Source organism: Salvelinus alpinus, chromosome 2 (genome assembly GCF_045679555.1).
Source record: "Salvelinus alpinus chromosome 2, SLU_Salpinus.1, whole genome shotgun sequence".
Lineage (NCBI taxonomy): Eukaryota > Metazoa > Chordata > Actinopteri > Salmoniformes > Salmonidae > Salvelinus > Salvelinus alpinus.
Genome location: NC_092087.1, coordinates 52,948,398 through 52,969,062, shown reverse-complemented (window position 1 = coordinate 52,969,062; position 20,665 = coordinate 52,948,398). Strand labels below are relative to the sequence as shown.

The 20,665-nt window shown below is 41.4% G+C and overlaps 1 protein-coding gene across 1 annotated transcript in view; it reads left to right on the top strand.

Moving 5' to 3' along the window:
- The first annotated feature begins 6,332 nt into the window (after positions 1-6,332).
- Positions 6,333-20,665, top strand: part of LOC139564687 (phosphatidate phosphatase LPIN2-like) — a 36,584-nt gene continuing 22,251 nt past the window's right edge. The window contains exons 1-5 of the mRNA XM_071384449.1: positions 6,333-6,433; positions 14,048-14,248; positions 16,347-16,442; positions 18,805-19,055; positions 19,286-19,396. Coding sequence (XP_071240550.1) covers positions 14,057-14,248; positions 16,347-16,442; positions 18,805-19,055; positions 19,286-19,396 — 650 coding nt within the window. The 5' untranslated portion in view covers positions 6,333-6,433; positions 14,048-14,056. The remainder of the gene's footprint in view (positions 6,434-14,047; positions 14,249-16,346; positions 16,443-18,804; positions 19,056-19,285; positions 19,397-20,665) is intronic.

The following is a 20,665-nucleotide window of genomic DNA, read 5'->3' as shown; positions in this document are numbered from 1 at the left end:
TTTGTAAATAACAGCAGGTGCACGAAATCTAATATTAAGGAAGTCTCAAGGTTTTGCACGCCTGAGGTAGAGTATCTCATGATAAGCTGTAGACCACACTATTTACCAAGAGAGTTTTCATCTATATTTTTCGGCGCTGTCTATTTACCACCACAAACTGATGCTGGCACTAAGACGGTACTCAACGAACTGTAGAAGGCCATAAGCAAACAAGAAAAAATGCTCATCCAGGTGGCACTCCTAGTGGCCGGGACTTTAATGCAGGGAAACTTAAATCCGTTCTACCAGGCATGTTAATCCGTTCCCCCAGAGAGGGGGAAAGAGAGAGAGAAAAAATATATAAATAAATAAACTCGAGACCACTTTTACGCCACACACAGAGACACGTACAAAGCTCTCGCTCGCCCTTAATTTGGCAAATCTGACCATAATTCTATCCTCCTAATTCCTGTTTACAAGCAAAAACTAAAGCAGAATGTATCAGTGACTCGCTCAATAAGGAAGTAGTCAGATGACGCAGATGCTAAGCTACAGGACTGTTTTGCTAGCACAGAGTGGAATATGTTCCGGGATTCTTCCAATGGCATTGAGGAGTACACCACATCAGTCACTGGCTTCATCAATAAGTGCATCGATGACGTCGTCCCCACAGTGACCGTACGTACAAACCCCAACCAGAAGCCATGGATTACAGGCAACATCCGCACTGAGCTAAAGGGTAGAGCTGCCGCTTTCAAGGAGCGGGACTCTAACCAGGACACTTATAAGAAATCCCGCTATGCCCTCTGACGAACCATCAAACAAGCAAAGCGTCTATACAAGACTAAGACTGAATTGTACTACACCGGCTCCGACGCTCGTCAGATGTGGCAGGGCTTGCAAACTATTACAGACTACAAAGGGAAGCACAGCTGCCCAGTGACACGACCCTACCAGACGAGCGAAATAACTTCTATGCTCACTTCAAGGCAAGTAACACTGAAGCATGCATGAGAGCATCAGCTGTTCCAGATGACTGTGTGATCACGCTCTCCGTAGCCAATGTGAGTAAGACCTTAAACAGGTCAACATTCACAAGGCCGCAGGGGCAGACGGATTACCAGGATGTGTACTGCGAGCATGCGCTGACCAACTGTCTTCACTGACATTTTCAACCTGTCCCTGAGAGTCTGTAATACCAACATGTTTCAAGCAGACCACCATAGTCCCTGTGCCCAAGAACACCAAGGTAACCTGCCTAAATGACTACCGACCCGTAGCACTCACATCTGTAGCCATGAAGTGCTTTGAAGGCTGGTCATGGCTCATATCAACACCATTATCCTAGAAACGCTTGACCCACTCCAATTTGCATTCCGCCACAACAATCTCTATTGCACTCCACACTGCCGTTACCCACCTGGACAAAAGGAACACCTACGTGAGAACGCTATTCATTGACTACAGCTCAGTTTTCAACACCATTGTGCCCTCAAAGCAAATCACCAAGCTAAGGACCCTGGGACTAAACACCTACCTCTGCAACTGGATCCTGGAATTCATGACGGGTCGCCCCCAGGTGGTAAGGGCAGGTAACAACACATCTGCCATGCTGGATCCTCAACACGGGGGACCCTCAGGGGTGCGTGCTTTGTCCCCTCCTGTACTCCCTGTTCACCCATGACTGCGTGGCCAAGCACAACTCCAACACCATTAAGTTTTCCGACGACACAACAGTGGTAGGCCTGATCACTGACAACGATGAGACAGCCTACAGGGAGGAGGTCAGAGACCAGGCCGTGTGGTGGCTGGACAACAACCTCTCCCTCAACGTGATAAAGACAAAGGAGATGATTGTGGACTACAGAAAAAGGAGGACCGAGCATGCCTCCATTCTCGTCGACGGGGCTGTGGTGGAGCAGGTTGAGAGCTTCAAGTTCCCTTGTGTCCACATCACCAGCAAACTATCATGGTCCAAACACACCAAGACAGTTGTGAAGAGGGCACGACAATGCTTATTCTCCCTCAGGAGACTGAAAAGTTTTGGCATGGGTCCTCAGATCCTCAAAAAGTTCTACAGCTGCACCATCGAGAGCATCCGACTGGTTGTATCACCGCCTGGTATGGCAACTGCTCGAACTCCGACCGCAAGGCACTATAGAGGGTAGTGCGTTCGGCCCTGTACATCACCGGGGCAAAGCTTCCTGCCATCCAGGACCTCTATACCAGGCACTGTCAGTGGAAGGCCCTAAAAATTACCAAGGACTTCAGCCACCCTAGTCATAGACTGTTCTCTCTGCTACCGCACAGCAAGCGGTACCGGAGCGCCAAGTCTAGATCAAAAATGCTTCTTAACAGCTTCTACCCCCAAGCCATAAGACTCTTGAACAGTTACTCAAATGGCTACCCGGACTATTTGCATTGTCCCCACACCATCCCCCATTTTTACGCTGCTGCTACTCTGTTTATTATCTATGCATAGTCTCTTTACCCCTACTTTCATGTAAAAATTACCTCGACTAACCGGTGCCTCCGCACATTGACTCTGTACCGGTACCGACTGTATATAGCCTCGCTACTGTTATTTTATTGTTGCTCCTTGATTATTTGTTATTTTTGCTCTTATTTTATTTATTTGTTACTTCAGTTTATTTTAGTAAATACTTTAACACTTTTTTCTTACAACAGGTTAAGGGCTCGTAAGTAAGCATTTCACTGTAAGGTCTACACCTGTTGTATTCGGCGCATGTGACAAATACAATTTGATTTGATTGTGAAGCTAACTTAATCCAGCCAAATAAAATTGTAAATTGACAAAAACAAAACATTCCATGTAACTCCTCTGCTGAGAAATCGTTCAGTCCCAGGAACCACTCCGCCGCATCCCAATAACATCTATTTTCCTGGACCTTCTCTCCACTTTGGTAGTTCCATTAATCACCATAGCTATAAAGGCCACAAAGTCCACCTTCTTAACCTTTAAAATATCCTGCTGGGTCCTGCTGGTGAAAGGCAACCCCTGCAGCCTGCAGCGAAGGCCTTTCCACCACCATGAAATCTTCAAGAGCACCATTCATACCCTCAACCCTTTTAACAGCTGCTACTTAACTTTGGCCACCTCATTTTCCTTCACCCTTGTCAGGCATTCAAAAGACGTGGCTTCCTGGTTCCCACCACAATTGCAAGATGTCACATTTTCATAACTTTTAGAACAGTCTTTTCCACAACTTGGACATGTTGGTTTCTCCCTTCTGCCAACACTTGAAACATGACCAAAAGCTTTACAGTGATCACGCTGCATGCTCTGACTCTGTAGTTTATATACCCCAACTGCACTTGAATAGGGAGAGACTCCATATCAAAAAACAAAAAAACAGATGAACTCTTCACTTTTTCATAATTCACCACACAATTCATCCGATGTGCATCAATCACTCCAGGAATATTTTTCATCTCTTCAACATCGACTTCCCACTAGACGCCATATTACCCCCTTGAGGGGTGCCCTGTTCCCAGTGATGTAAAGTACTTAAGTAGTACTTTAAAGTATTAATACTCAAGTTTTGGGGGGGGTATCTGTACTTTACTATTTATATTTTTTACAACTTTTAATTTACTACATTCCTAAAGACAATAATGTACTTTTTACTCCATACATTTTCCTTGACACCCAAAAGTACTCGTTACATTTTGAATGCTAAGCAGGACAGGAAAATGGTCCCATTCACACACTTATCAACAGAACATCCCTGGTCATCCATACTGCTTCTGATCTGGCTTACTCACTAAACACACATGTTTCGTTTGTAAATTATGTTGGTGTGCCTCTGGCTATTCGTAAATAAAAAAAACAAGAAAATGGTGCCGTCTGGTTAGCTTAATATATGGAATAAAAAAAGTATTTATACTTTTACTTTTGATACTTAAGTATATGTTAGTAATTACATTTACTTTTGATACGTAAGTATATTTTAAACAAAATACTTTTACTCAAGTAGAATTTTACAGGGTGACTTTTACTTTTATCATTCTCTATTAAGGTATCTTTACTTTTACTCAAGTATGACGATTGGGTACTTTTTCCACCACTGCCTGTTCCGAAGAGACACACACACACACACACACACACACACACACACACGACACATCAAACTTACCAAATCGGGTGAGAAGCAACACAAGTTCCTTATTAGGCAAGGTTGTCCTATCTCTCCGTACGTGTTTTTATTAATCACACAACTTCTTACAAATTATTTAAATAATAGTCCTGTACAAGGTAATTCCATAGCTGGTAAAGAAATTATAAGCCAGCTGGCTGACGATACTACACTTCTTCTGAAAGACGCTAACCAAATTCCCATATCGATCAATGTGATACAATCCTTTTCCAAAGCATCTGGTCTATATCTTAACATGAATAAATGTGAACTCATGGCTGTCAAAGATTGTGTGACACCTTCATATTAGGTATTCCAGTAAAAGAAGAACTTACATATTTAGGCATAACCATTACAAAGGATCAGAAGTCTAGAGGCTTACTAAATTTGAACCCTCTTATTAAAAACCCCCAGAAGGAGCTAAATCAATGGCTACAGAGGGCCTTATCTATAAAATGAAGAGTCCTAATAACCAAGGCTGAAGGTATCTCTAGACTAACATATGGTGCTCTATCTTGATATCTTGACAGTAAAATAAGCAAGGAGATAGACCAGATGCTTTTCAACTTTCTGTGGAGAAACCGTACCCGTTACATTAGGAAAACTGTTGTAATGAACACTTATGAGAATGGTGGGCTGAATTTTCTGGACTTTACTACCTTAAATAATACTTTTAAGATCAATTAGATAAAACAATTCCTAAGAAGACCCACTTCTATGTGGAATTTTATTCCTCATCATGTCTTCTCTACTTTTGGTGGCCTTAACTTCATGTTGGTTTGCAATTATAATATTGACAAAGTTCCAGTGATACTGCTTTTCATCGGCAGGTTTTCTTGTCATGGTCCTTAATTTATAAGCATACATTTTCTCCACACAGATATTATATATGGAAGAATCGGGATATATTGTATAAAAAATACTGATTTAGTTTTTAGAATATTGGTTACGAAATAATATCCTATTGGTGAGCCTACTGGTAAATGCAGAGGGTCTTTTACTCAGTTATAAAGAATTCTTACCACTTTACAAGGTCCCTGTAACACCTAAATATTTTGCAATTGTTTTAGATGCCATTCCCTCAGGTGTTGCTTTATTATTCAGGAATGTGTCAAGACCTGACCCTCAGAGCCTACCTTCCGTTGACCCTGTTGACTCATCAGTAAGAAAGATTTGTTTCTCTTTTGGTCCATTCAAAAACAGAGCGATACGAACATTGTTTCAGCAGGATGTTGTATCTATCTATACCTTATGTCATGCCTTATTGGAATGGATTTATTGATAATGTCTGTTAGAAAAAAGTTTGGATGTTGCCACACATACCTACTTGTTAACAAAATTATTCATTAATATTATCCTGCCAACCACTATATGAAAAAGTTTAAGGAAAACATCAACTCAAATTGCTCCTTTTGTAATGACCACCCAGAAACAGCGTTGCATTTTTTTTGGCATTGTATTCATGTAAGAAAACTGTGGCAAGACATCAGTAGATTTATAATTGAACACATTTATGAAGATCTTACCCTATTGTGGAGAGATGTACTGCTTTGATTCTTTACCTACGATAGAAATAAGCTGAAACATTTTTATGTAATTAATTTCATTATTCTTTTGGCCAAATTTCATATTCACAAATGTAAATTTACAAACATTTTTTTTTTTCTTACCTTACATTTATTTTTGTAACTGTATTTTAAGACAATTAAATGCTCTAACAAAAAAGCTGTTAGAATTATAAGTGTATGTATGTCCCTTAAAGTCCTTGTGTAATGTGATATTGTAGCCCAATTGTCCATTGTATATTATTCATATATACTTGTGTTCCCACATGAACTTCCTGTATTGATTTGTTGTTAATTTTTAAAAAGCAACAAAAGTTCCTTCTGATCCGCAGAAGTACAACAAATAAAATCAAGCCCACCTCTCGTGATCCTCACAGCCTTCACGTTACCCATCACTTTCTCCACCAGTTGAGATAGCTCAAATTGATTCTTCAAGAAGATTTTTGGACAATACACTAATTGTCCTTGATTCTACCGCCATTAGATTCACAATCCGCTTGAGCTTCCGCTTCCGCCATATTTCCCGCCACCATCAAATTTGGCAGGCTGTTGGCAATTTGGCCAACTTCCGACTCCTGGTGCATACGTACATCCTCTCCCTCGATTTTATTTGTTGACTTCCGGCTACTTTCAGTGTTCCACTCAAACGCTGACTTGCATGTTCTTCCATAGAGAGTAGTGTGCGCACGCGCCCGAAGTAGAAGCATCATTTTGTGGAAACTCCGTTTGTAGGTAAGATCAAATAAACATAATCGTTACTGTATCGTTAATTAAACATTACATGTAAATGGATAGAAAGATGTGCGAAATAATCTTATTTTTATATTGTTAATACGTCTATTTTTGTGAAGCGAACCTAATAGTAGCTATGTCAGCCAGCCACGTCGCAAGGTACGGGAGAGTTTGGTTGATCGTGTTGTTGATGTCCAGAATATTAATTCCCTGACAACTATGATGGCTGGCTAGCTGCTAACCCACCACCAACTGGTTTTAGCTACGCACTTGGTTTGAAAACTATAGATAAGTACGGAACGTAAGCTGTTTTGAACATACAGGGTTTTGGTCATCATAACTTGGAACTGCGTGTTTTGTCTCGCTGAAAAAATTGACTTGCGTCAGTGTTCAAGTCTGGCTTGAAATGGTTCAACAATCGAAGTAGTGTCTTATTGGAGAAGTGTCCAAAGTAAATTGCTTTCAAGGTAACTTCTATTAAAAACCACTAAACACGAATGAATCTAATCAAAATACTGAATATGCCCATTTTAGTCGTTTGTTTGATCCAAACAACGGTTTGTTTGAATTTTGGCCCATCCTTAAATGTAATAAACTATCGCAAAGTCATTGTTGCGAGGACTTTGGCATCAAATGTACATATTAGTCATTTAGCAGACTATCTTATCCAGAGCGACTTACCGTAGTGAGTGTATACGTTTTCGTACTTTTATCCTGGCAAATGCCACCTCCACCTTTTTTTACAGGTCATGTCATGCATGATGGTCTTTATTTTCTTGGTCCACGTCAGATGCATGTTAGTAGCACGTACGTCAGAGGTACACACTGTGAGTAGGTGGCTTCTAACCAATGATGTAGCACAAAGGCGAGCAGGCCTCTAATCGACCTGGCCCGGGTATCCTGGAAGGATATTGACCTCATCCCGTCAGTAGAGGATGCCTGGTTGTTCTTTAAGTGCTTTCCTCACCATTTTAAATAAGCATGCCCCTTTCAAAAACAATACAGTACAAGCAGAAATTTGAATCCTGCAGCACTAATTCCAAAAAGTTTTGGGACACTGTGAAGTCCATGGAGAATAAGAGCACCTACTCCCAGCTGCCCACTGCCCTGAGGCTAGGAAACAATGTCACCAATGATAAATCCACTATAATCGAGAATTTCAATAAGCATTTCTCTACGGTTGGCCATGCTTTCCACCTGGCTACCCCAACCCCGGCCAACAGCTCTGCCCCCCCCCGCTGCAACTGTCCCAAGCCCCCCCCCCCTTTCTCCTTCACCAAAATCCAGACAGCTGATTGTTCTAATAGAGCTGCAAAATCTGGATCCCTACAAATCAACTGGGCTAGACAATCTGGATCCTCTTTTCCTAAAATTATCCGCTGCCATTGTTGCAACCCCTATTACTAGTCTGTTCAACCTCTTTCGTATCGTCTGAGATTCCTAAAGATTGGAAAGCGACCGTGGTCATCCCCCTCTTCAAAGGGGGATACACTCTAGACCCAAACTGTTACAGACCTATATCCATCCTGCCTTTCTAAAGTCTTGGAAAGCCAAGTGAACAAACAGATCACCGACCATTTCAAATCCCACCGTACCTTCTCTGCTATGCAATCCTGTTTCCGAGCTGGTCACGGGTGCACCTTAGCCATGCTCAAGGTCCTAAACGATATCATAACCACCATCGATAAAAGAAGGTACTGTGCAGCCGTCTTCATCGACCTGGCCAAGGCTTTTGACTCTGTCAATCACTGTATTCTTATCGGCAGACTCAACAGCCTTGGTTTCTCTAATGACTGCCTCGCCTGGTTCACTAACTACTTCTCAGATAGAGTTCAGTGTGTCAAATTGGAGGGCCTGTTGTCTGTACCTCTGGCAGCCTCTATTGGGGTGCCACAGGGTTCAATTGTCGGGCTGACTATTTTCTCTGTATATATCAATGATGTCGCTCTTGCTGCGGGTGTTTCTTTGATCCACCTCTACGCAGACGACACCATTCACCATTCTGACACCACCCGTAGCACGCGCTCCAGCAGGTATATTTCACTGATCATCCCCAAAGCCAACACCTCCTTTGGCTGCCTTTCCTTCCAGTTCTCTGCTGCCAATGACTGGAACGAATTGCAAAAATCACTGAAGCTGGAGACGTATACCTCCCTCACTAGCTTACCGATCGCTGCAGCTGTACACAGCCCATCTGTAAATAGCCCATCCAACCAACTACCTACCTCATCCCATATTTGTTTTTGTTTTTCTGCTCTTTTGCAAACCAGTATCTCTACTTGCACATCTATCACTCCAGTGTTAATTGCTAAATTGTTATTACTTTGCCACTATGGCCTATTTATTGCCTTGCCTCCTTACTTCATTTGCACACACTGTATACAGATTTTTCTATTGTGTTATTGACTGTACGTCTGCTTATCCCATGTGTAACTCTGTGTTGTTTTTGTCACACTGCTTTGCTTTATCTTGGCCAGCTCGCTGTTGTAAATGAGAACTAAGGTCAAATAAAAAATAAAATAAAAAAAATACATCAGAGGTACACAATGTATTTATTAGGGACACCCATTAGCTGCTGCTGAGGCATCAGCTACTCTTTCTGGGGTCCAAACATATTAAGGCACTTGCATATAAAACAAAAGATACAACATTACATCGTATAACATTATTACACCACTACATATTTACAATACAAGATGTATAATACCACCATACAACAATATTACAATGTAGGTGTGTGTGGAGTAGGTGTACTAGAGCTTGTAATTGTGTGTCTGTACCTTTTTGTGTGTATCTCTTCACAGGCCCAGCTGTTCCATAAGGTGTATTTTTACCAGTTTTTTTTTATTTATTTATTTGATCTACTGCTTGCATCAGTTACTTGATGTGGAATAGAGTTCCATGTAGTCATGGCTCTATGTAGTACTGTGCGCTTCCCATAGTCTGTTCTGGACTTGGGGACTGAAGAGACCTCTGGTGGCATGTCTTGTGGGGTATGAATGGGTGTCTGAGCTGTGTGCTAGTAGTTTAAACGGACAGCGCGGTACATTCAGCTTGTCAACACTTCTTACAAAAACAAGTAGTGATGAATTAGGTGGCTTCAAACCAACAATGTATCATTTGCTTCTAACAGATGGGATGAGTCTCTTTGCCTTTGGCCATGTTTGCCTTTAAATGATCTCTACCACTTCGAGGGAGTGGTTCTCCTTGGCTACAATGCATGCCTATCAAAATGATTTTGTTGTAGTCTGACACGTCAGGAAAAGTAGTAATAGCAAGCTTTGTCCATTGCTTAAAAGGATCAGCACCAAAGTCATTCGCATACGGGCCATTTTTCGTAGACATCTGAGTAACTTCATTGCAGTGTTACTACAGTTCATCTAGCTTATTCATGTTTAGACATCTCAATGAAATAATAGGCCTACTCTTGGCTTTCCAGAAATATATCGAATGCCAGGAGTTTTCCCTCACCACTATACTCAGTTTGCACTCCCTCCATTTTGTCTCCACACAAACTGTCCGCAATTGTCCGTTGTGGGCTTTATGTCCAGCCTCCATTACTGCTGACCTCGCAGATTCTATTACAAAGTAATGTATCGGTAAAAATAAATCATATCAACCGCAACTTGAATTGCCTGACAGAGCAAAGAGAAGAAAACAATCACACCATCATCGCTGTAGCCCAGGAGCTTTCCAGCGGCCCTGCTCTACTTGTCTCTTCTAGAACCAGCATGGTTAGGCTATTTGGTCAATTGCACTGTGTGTACCTCTAACCACACCATACTTCCTCCCTCACCCTCTTGTGCGTTGTGCACCAACTCACCCTTTTGTTTTCTGTTCATGTAAGAATATCCCATCAAGTTCCCAAAAGTACCGCTTTCAAGTACCCGAAAGAAATTGTTGTTGATAAATGGTAGCGTTTATACTAGTGTTGATGTTGCTAGAGTCTATTTTAGAATGGCCAGAGAGTAGCAGTCAATCCCAGAGTGCGCCGAGTGACTGGTCACTGTGTGTTGGGCAGAGCGGAGTGTTCGTGAATAGATCAGCCAAGCTTTTCAGAAACTGCTGGCCTGGCTGTCATGTGCAGTGAGAGGGGAAGTGTGAATTGTGTATACGTGCCTTAATGTGTGTGTGTGTTTTAGTGATCGAGGGAGCGGTGATGTGAGTGAATATACTGGGTCTCTCACATAGACTTCTATATTGCATTCCAGCTCAGAACACATGGGCCTAGAGACTATTAACGCTAGGCTAGGCGTATATGCCGATTAGGAAAAAGGGCTGAAAATGACTTTTTCTTTTCAAAGTATCCGCGGTTCTACTAAGGTGGCTTTGTAGTCTTCTAGCCTAAGTGTCCAAAATGTAGCCTAGCGTAGGGCTAACTGGAAGGCCAGTGGAGCGATTCTGGGGAGCATAAAGAATTCTGGGGGATGAAGGAAGTTTGGGTGACTGATGGCGGAAGGGGGGTCCAGGGAACAAGGCCTTGTGGAGAAAGTACAACTTCACTTCTCTCTGTTGGTAAGGCCTGAAAATGCTAGCCATATCCTTTGGGGGAGGCTTTGTTTCTCAAGACTTAACCTTTGGTCTTGTTGTCTTTCCTCTTAAGTCGCTTTAATCCACATTCAACATTTTGTTGTGACTCCATGATTAGCCTGAAGCCTGTTTTATCGGTCTTCTAGATTCTGATAGGCTAGTCCTTCACCTGTCGAAGTCCTATTGTCAACACTGGCCCGTCAGAATAAAAGTAGAACAGCCCAATTGCCTCAATTAATGCTCGTTTCTCCTGTTTTGTTTGTTATTTGGGCCTAGTTTTGTTATAGTGACTAGTTTTTTTTGGAGAGTCTTCAAAGCTTATATGCAAATCACGGAGTGGTTTTCATTCAAAAGTAGGAGCTTGATCATAATTCAGTCTTGTTAAATATGTGATCACTTCCAATAGAGGTTACTACAAAATGCAGAAACAAATATTTTATTAGCCTTGGGGCTAGGCCTAGGCTATGGGATTTGTTTAACTGAGTCATAGAATCCTCATTTAATTCTCATGTTGTGGTTTGTCAAAGCGTGTATGCTGAAAATGCTTTTTGGACCTCATGCCTTTCTCTACAATGTTACTAATCATTTTGCCAGTATGGATTTGACTAAAGGACACTCTTGGACACAACTCAAAATGGAGCCTAAGCTACAGTGCCTTCAGAATGTATTCACAGCCCTTGACTTTTTCCACATTTTTGTTGTGTTACAGCCTGAATTTAAAAGTTACACCTGTAATATAAAAGTGGAAATATGTTTGAAATTTTTACAAATTCATAAAAAATGAAAAGCTGAACTTGCTTGTCAATAAGCATTCAACCCCTTTTGTTATGGCAAGCATAAATAAGTTCAGGAGTAACAATGTGCTTAACAAGTCAGATAATGAGTTGCATGGACTCACTCTGTGTGCAATAATAGTGTTTATCATTTTTTTTGAATGACATACAATTATCTGTAAGGTCCCTCAGTCGAGCAGTGAATTTCAAACACAAGGGAGGTTTTCCAATGCCTCACAAAGGGCACCTATTGGTAGATGGGTAAAAAAAAATACACCACAGACATTGAATATCCCTTTTAGCATGAAGTTATTATACTTTGGACAGTGTATAAAAACACCCAGTCAGTACAAAGATGCAGGCGACCTTCTTAAATGGTTGCCGGAGAGGAAGGAAACCGCTCAGGGATTTCACCATGATGCCAATGGTGACTTTATAACATTTTAGAGTATTTTGGCTGTAATAGGAGAACTGAGGAAGGATCAACATTTTAGTTACTCCACAAAACTAACCTAATGACAGTGAAAAGAAGGAAGCCTGTACAGAGTAAATCTATTCCGAAACATGCATCCTGTTTACAACAAGGGACTAAAGGAATACTGCAAGAAATGTGACAAAACTATATACTTTTTGTCCTGAATACAAAGTGATATGTTTGGAGCAATCCAATATAACACATTAGAGTACCACTCTCCATATTTTCAAGCATAGCGGTGGCTGCATCATGTTATTGGTATGCTTGTTAATCGTTAAGGTCTGGGGAGTTTTTCAGGATAAAAAAGAAACGAAATGGTGCTAAGCACAGGCAAAAGCCTAGAGGAAAATCTGGTTTAGTCTGCTTTCCACCAGACACTGGAAGATTTAATTCACCTTTCAGCAGGACAATAACCTAAAACACAAAGCCAAATCTACACTGAAGTTGCTTACCAAGAAGACGTTGAATGTTCCTGAGTGGCCTACTTACAGTTTTGACTTAAATCTACTTGAAAGTCTATGGCAAGACCTGAAAATGGTTGTCTAGCAATGATCAACAACCAATTTGACAGAGCTTGAAGAATAATGGGCAAATGTTGCACTATCCAGGTGTGGAAAGCTCTTAGAGACTGACCCAGAAAGACTCACAGCTGTAATCGCTCCCAAAGGAGCTTCTACAATGTATTGACTCAGGGGTGTGAATACTTATGTAAATTAAATCTCTGTATTCATTTTCTTATAAATTTGCAAACATTTCTAAAAACATGTTTTCACTTTCTCATTATGGGGTATTGTGTGTAGATGGGTGAGACAAAAATATATACATTTAATACTGAATTCAGGCTGTAACCCAACAATATGTGGAATTAGTCAAGGGGTATGAAGTCACTAAGTCTGATTACATGTTGTCAGAAATAATTGATGTAATCCCATCTTTTCTAATTAGGCAGAGGTAAGCTGTTTTACAGGGAATTTCATGAAAGTAGGCTACCAGGAGTACCAAAACATCTCTCAATATTGATTTGTTTTCTGTAGGCCTAGAGTCTAGTACACTGTTACAACCCCAGACCCGTCTTAGTGACAAAACAGCATAGAAAATTTATGAAACACCATAAATAGGAACTCCATATAAGGTGGGTCAATGCATCATCATGAGTAGTTAAAGGAAATTACATCACCATATTGTTTTGTTGGGTGTGTAATGATGGACCTTGATCTTCCTCAGAGCAGTGGATCTTTAACCTATAATAATGAATCAACACTCTCACATATTCCAAGGGTCAAGAAAGCTTGTTTAAAACACTTAGGCTAGCTGCTTGTCGTCTCGGTTTAGCGTGACAAGATTTTAGAGTGGACATGATCCTGGTAAGGTAAATGTATGTTGTATTCTGCCAACAAACTTGCATAGCCTACTAGGCTGTATTATCCTAGGTATTGTAAAAAGTTGTTTGTATGGTAGTCCAGCTCGATTATTGTGTTTTGATTTAACCGGGTAAAAGCACTTGGGAAGAAACATCAGGTGAAAGCAATATGGCAGTAGCCCACAGGGGAGTGTAGCTTATAGGGAGGAAGAGAGAAGAGTATAGCCTACCTTGTTATTGAACGACGACAAATTGCATTGATATTGTTTGCCTTTCATGAGGTCTCAAAACATGTTACACAATTTGCAGTCGGAGCCTGGACTAGGCCTTATGTATTCTCAATTCAAGAACATTGATTGGTAGAGAATTGCGTAAACGTTGGACAAGAATTTCCCCTTGACCCACTTTCTCTCCCGCTCTCCCCCCCCCCACCCTCCTCTCTCTCTCTCCTGCTCTCTCTCTCCCTCCACCTCCAGTCCCAGACCATGAACTACGTGGGGCAGCTGGCAGAGTCGGTGTTTGTGACGGTGAAGGAGCTGTACCGGGGCCTGAACCCGGCCACGCTCACGGGGGGCATCGATGTCATCGTGGTGCGCCAGCCCGACGGCAGCCTCCAGTGCTCCCCGTTCCACGTGCGCTTCGGCAAGCTGGGGGTGCTGCGCTCCAAAGAAAAAGTGGTGAGTGTGGAGAGTACGGAAAAGGAGAAGACTGGAGTGTGTGTGTGGTGTAGCCTACACCTGATGGGTGCATGTACAGGGCCTTCAGAAAGTGTTCACACACCTTGACCTTTTTCCACATTTTGTTGTGTTACAGCCTGAATTTAAAATGGATTAAATTTAGATGTTTTTTTGTCAGTGGCCTACACACAATACCCCATAATGTCAAAGTGGAATCATGTTTTTAGACATTTTTACAAATTAATAAATGAAGAGCTGAAATGTCTTGAGTCAATAAGTATTCAATCCCTTTGTTATGGCAAGCCTAAATCAGTTCACGAGTAAAAAATATGCTTAACAAGTCACATAAGTTACATGGACTCTGTGTGTAATAATAGTGTTTAACATAATTTTTTTTGATTGACATACACACACACTATCTGTAAGGTCGAGCAGGTGCCACAAAGAGGGATTTGGGAAAATTGCAGTTGGCTCAGAACAGGGCAGCACGGCTGGCCCTTAAAAGTTTACGGAGAGCTAACATTAATGACATGTATGTCAGTCTCTCATGGCTCAAAGTGGAAGAGGGATTGACTTCCTCATTACTTGTTTTTGTAAGAGGTGTTGACAGGTACCGAGCTGTCTGTTTTTTTTAAATACTAGCACACAGCTCGGACACCCATGCATACCCCACAAGACATGCCACCAGAGGTCTCTTCACAGTCCCCAAGTCCAGAACAGACAATGGGAGGCACACAGTACTACATAGAGCCATGACTACATGGAACTCTATTCCACATCAGGTAACTGATGCAAACGGTAGAATCAGATTTTAAAAGCCTATAAAAATACACCTTATGGAACAGTGGGGCCTGTTGGACATTGAATATCCCTTTGAGCAAGGTGAAGTTATTAATTACACTTTGGATGATGTGTCAATACACCCAGTCAGTACAAAGATACAGGCGCCCTTCCTAACTCAGTTGCCGGAGAGGAAGGAAACCCCTCAGGAGTTTCACCATGAAGCCAATGGTGACTTAGTTAGAGTTTAATGGCTGTGATAGGAGAGAACTGAGGATGGATCAACAACATTGTAGTTACTCCACAATATTAACCTAAATGACAGAGTTGAAAGATGGACGCCTGTACAAAAGAATAAAAATATTCCAAAACATGCATCCTGTTAGTAATAAGGCACTAAAGTAAAACTGCAAAAACTGTGGCAAAGAAGGACTTTGGCCTAAATACAAAGCATTATGTTTGGGGCAAATCCATGACTACATCATGTTATGGGTATGCTTGTCATCGGCAAGGACTAGGGAGTTTTTTGGGGGGATAAAATAAATAAAATCGAGCTAAGCACAGGCTAAATCCTAGAGGAAAATCTGGTTGTCTGCTTTCCAACAGACACTGGGAGGCAAATTCACCCTTCAACAGGACAAGAACCTAAAACAGTTGAGTTGCTTACCAAGACGACATTGAATGTTCCTGAGAGGCCTAGTTACAGTTTTGACTTAAATCGGCTTGAAAATCTATGGCAAGACTTGAAAATGGCTGTCTAGCAATGATCAACAATCAACTTCACAGAGCTTGAAGAATGTTTTAAAAATAATAATGTGCAAATATTGTACAATCCAGGTGTGCCAAGCTCTTAGAGACTAAACCAGAAAGACTCACAGCTGTAATCGCTGCCAAAAGTGAATTTTTTATTTTTTTATTTTTTATACGTGTTGACTCGGGTGTGTGAATACTTATGTAAATGAGATATTTCTGTATTTCATTTTCCAAAAAAATCTACAATTTCTAAAAACATGTTTTCACTTTGTCATTATGGGATGTTATGTGTAGATGAGTGAGAAAACAAATACATTTTAATAAATGTTGAATTCAGGCTGTAACACAACTAAATGTGAAGTTCGTCAAGGGGTATGAATACTTTCTGAAGGCACTGTATGTAAGCGGATAAATACACATACAGATGATCAACACCCTCTCACAAACATACCCTTTTTCACGCTCTCTCTTAAACACACACACACACACACACACACACACACACACACACACACACACACACACACACACACACACACACACATTGACTGTGACTGTGTTGCAGGTGGACATTGAGATCAATGGGGAGCCAGTTTACCTGCAAATGAAGCTTGGTGACAACGGAGAAGCTTTTTTTGTGGAGGAAAATGAGGATTTTGAGGTTTGTCCAATAAAAAAAAAAATATATATATATATATGATCCTATAGGTCTGTTCATTAGTGGAGGTGAACCTCTTTTTGTAGACGTGTTAAGCTAATAGGATAGGTGATGTAGCCTGTTATGTTTATTCTTTGGCTTATTGACAATGTACAATGCCTATCATAAGCATTCACCCTCCCCCCTTGGAACTCTTCACATCTTATTGTCACAAAGTGGTATTATAATGTATTTACTTGTCATTTTTGGTCAATGGTCTATACCAAATACTGTAATGTCAAGGTGGAGGAATAATTATCTAACATTTGTTAAAGATGAATGAAGAATAAAGCACTAATATACCTTGATTAGATAAGTGTTCACCCCCCATAGTCAATACATGTTAGAATCACCTTTGACAGCAATACACAGCTGTGTGTCTTATTAGGTTAATTGTTACGATCATCGTTAGAGCAGTTTTCAAGTCTTGCCATAGATTTTCAAGACGATTTTTAAGTCAAAGCTGGAAGTAGGCCACTCAAGAACATTCAATGTCTTCTTGGTAAATAACTCCAGTGTAGATTTGGCCTTGTGTTGTACGTTATTGTCCTGAAGGTTTTCCTCTAGAATTTTGCTTGTGCTTAGGTCCATTTATTTTATCCTGAAAAACTCCCCGGTCTTTGCCAATGTCAAGCATACCCATACCATGATGCAGATACCACCATGCTTGAAAAGGAGGCAGTTACTCAGTGAAGTGTTGAGTTGGATTTGCCTTAACATAAGGCTTTGTATTTAGGCTCAAAATTATATTTTTTGTATTATTACATTAGTGCCTTGTTAAATACAGGATGCATGTTTTGGAATATTTGTATTCTGTTTTATTATTATTATATCATTTTCTTGTGGAGTCACAGTAATGTCCCATCACAGCCATTGAACTAAAGTCACCAATGGGCTCATGGTGATATCCCTGAGCAGTTTCCTTCAGTTCAGAAGGATGACTGTATCTTTGTGTCTGGGTGGTTTAATACATCATCCACAGCCAAATTATTAACTTGACCATGCTTAGAGATATTCAATGTCTGATTTATTCCCTTTCAGTCAGTCACTCGGCATAACATACTATGGGGAGTCAACGACCAATCAAATTCACCTGAAGAAAATAAAAAAAACATGCCCAATGGGCCAAAGAATTCAGAGCCAGCCCTGGGAAGCCCCGCCTGCCTGTCTGTAACGCCGGGGCTTGCATTAATTTCCTCAATTCTTCAGCTCGCCTGAAGGAGAACATGTCACTCAATTTACTAACATTTCAAACACACGAACTACTAGATTTGGCTCCGACTTAGGTGTCTATTAGTGGGGAGCGAGTACTCGTCCCCTAGATGTTTTGTGTCTTGGTATTAGTTTTTGTGTTTGCTAAAAGCTAACTACTTTCTGCTTTGCTTGTGTAGCTAACGCTTCCTTGTTTGGGTAGGATTGGTTTTTGCCAAAAGCCTACCACTTCTGCTCTGCTTGTGTTGCCAGTGCTTCCTTGCTTGAGTAAGATGGCCAGTTGTAAGAGCTCAAAAAGGCTAACCAGACAGATTTGAACCTCTGACCATGCCCTAAGGCATGTGGTTTCAAAATGGAAATTCAAGATACTCACAAGTGCTGTCTTGTTTGCCTGGGGTGGAACCAGTTCATGTGACTGGTGTTAGCGTACAAGAGTCTGAACTCTGTCGGTGACTTCTTAGGAAAATTGGCGTTACTGGAGAAGGCCCTCTCTTTTAAAAGAAAAAACAGTGTACGACGACATCAGGGTTGCCTGAGATGGGGGGGAGAAGGTCTGTTTGTCGGAGTTGTTCCCCGCCTGTCATGCAGGGGACTGGTGTTCAATTCCCAGATGGGCATCCCAACTAGGCTTGGGCGATACCCCGGTATACGGTATAAATGGTATATTTCGTAATACCGATGCTAGGATTTTCAATAACCTCCTGCACAGAGCCCTGACCTCAACCCAATCGAACACCTTTGGGATGAATTGGAACCCCGACTCCGAGCCAGGCCTAATCGCCCAACATCAGTGTCCGAACTAATGCTCTTGTGGCTGAATGGAAGCAAGTCCCTGCAGCAAAGCCTTCCCAGAAGAGTGAAAACTGTTATAGCAGCAAAGGGGAACCAACTACAAAATAATGCCCATGCATTTGTAATGAGACGTTCGACGAGCAGGTGTCCACATACATTTGGTCATGTAGTGTATTTCAGTTCCACTTTGTCATGCAACAAAATGTGAAAGAATCCAAGGGGGGGTGAATACTTATGATACCCACTGTATCTGTAGCCTAGTACATTAACACAACTCATTTGTATTTTAGTTGTGCCTTAATTTTCTCCCCTTCATCCTCAGTCCAGAGTGCCAGCCCACCTCTGCACGTCGCCCATCCTCATCGAGCTCCCAGAGGGGGCCGAGGAGACCTTCGAAGGCCCCCCCACTTCCGGTAGCGCGCGCCGGAAAAAGCGGCGGCGCAAACGCATACGCTCCGACTCCCACCTAAGGGATGATGGCAGCTCCTCGTCCGATGAGAGGGAGAGAGAGCGGGAGCAGACAGAACAGGAGACCCCTTCCAAAGAAGAGCTCACCACACCCATGCTCGCCAGGTCAATGTCAACTCCTGTTGAAAACCTTAATTCTATTGGTTAAGAATGACTATTCTATTGGATTCATTGTGCTGGCCAATCTAAATCAAAAACACCAAGTGTTAGGTGAAAAAGACAAATACATTTAACCCGGGTCCTATTGTTAGATATAGCATTCGGTATATGGCTTTGAATGATCAGATTTTATGTTCTGATATATCCTGTGGCTGGCTCTTTTGTCTCCCTAACAGTAAGTCGGTGTACTTCTCGCTGTCTGAGCAACCATATGAACAGTTGGGGCCCGTGCAGACCAGGGACGTACACCCTCACTCCGAGGGAGAGTGGTCCCCCTCAGAGAGCAGGTCAGACAAATGACCATCTAAGCCTTATGTATTGGTTTTCCACCCATGTAATTTATTATTTTGACCTCTCACTTAGAAACGTGACCTGTGGTTTGCACATTTTGACACATTTTGACTTGGGAGCACCAGTGCCTCTCAGATAATCCATTGAATGGCACACATGGTTACATCTATATCGTTGTTTCCAGTCCGGTGCACTCAGGCTGCCAAACCGTTCAAAACTGAACTTTATTACCGAGGTATAACACATTTTCGCTCGTTTGACGAGTGGTACTAAATTGAGGGAAAAAATGCAAGCCCCGGTGTTACAGCTTTAGGAAGGCAGGGCTTCTGAGAGCGGGGTCTGCATTGTATTCTTTCTAGAGCAGTTTCGCAGGATGCTTTTAAGAGTCCACACAAATGAATCATCATAAGTAAGGAACTATGATAACAGTTCAAATAAACCCGATATAATTGGTAAAAAAATAAGTTTTTCAAAGAAAATATATTTGCAGAATGGATGAGATGGGAGGTCATTACCACTAAATAAATGAATAGGGACATTTTAGGTGTGACGCATCATTTTTTTTTTTATTCCATCGAGGTGTGCTACGGTTTTAGAAAGGTTGGAAGCCACTGCTTGGGAACCACTGCTCTAAGGGGCTGTTTACTGGACACATATTAAAATAATAATCCACCCAAAACCACAATTCCTGTACAGTGTTAAATAACACTATGTGAGAACAATATTTTTTGTGAAGAAATGCTTCACTTTGTCGTTATACAATATTTACACTAATAATAGGGGTTGACATGATTTCTTTATCACTACCCCTTCCTATGTCCCCCATACATTACAGTACAGTCAACTTTGGACACCTACTCATTCCAGGGTTTTTCTTAATTTGTACTATTTCCTACGTTGTAGAATAATAGTGAAGACATCAAAACTATGAAATAACACATATGGACTCATGTAGTAACCAAATAAAGTGTTAAACAAATACAAATATATTTGAAATTCTACTAAGTAGCCACCCTTTGCCTTGATGACATCTTTGCACACTCTTGGCATTCTCTTAACCAGCTTCTTGAGGTAGTCACTTGGAATGCATTTCAATTAACAGGTGTGCCTTGTTGAAAGTTAATTTGTGGAATTTCTTTCCTTAATGCGTTTGAGCCAATCAGGTGTGTTGTGACAAGGTAGGGTTGGTATACAGAAAATAGCCCTATTTGCTAAAAGACCAAGTCCATATTATGGCAAGAACAGCTCAAATAAGCAAAGAGAAA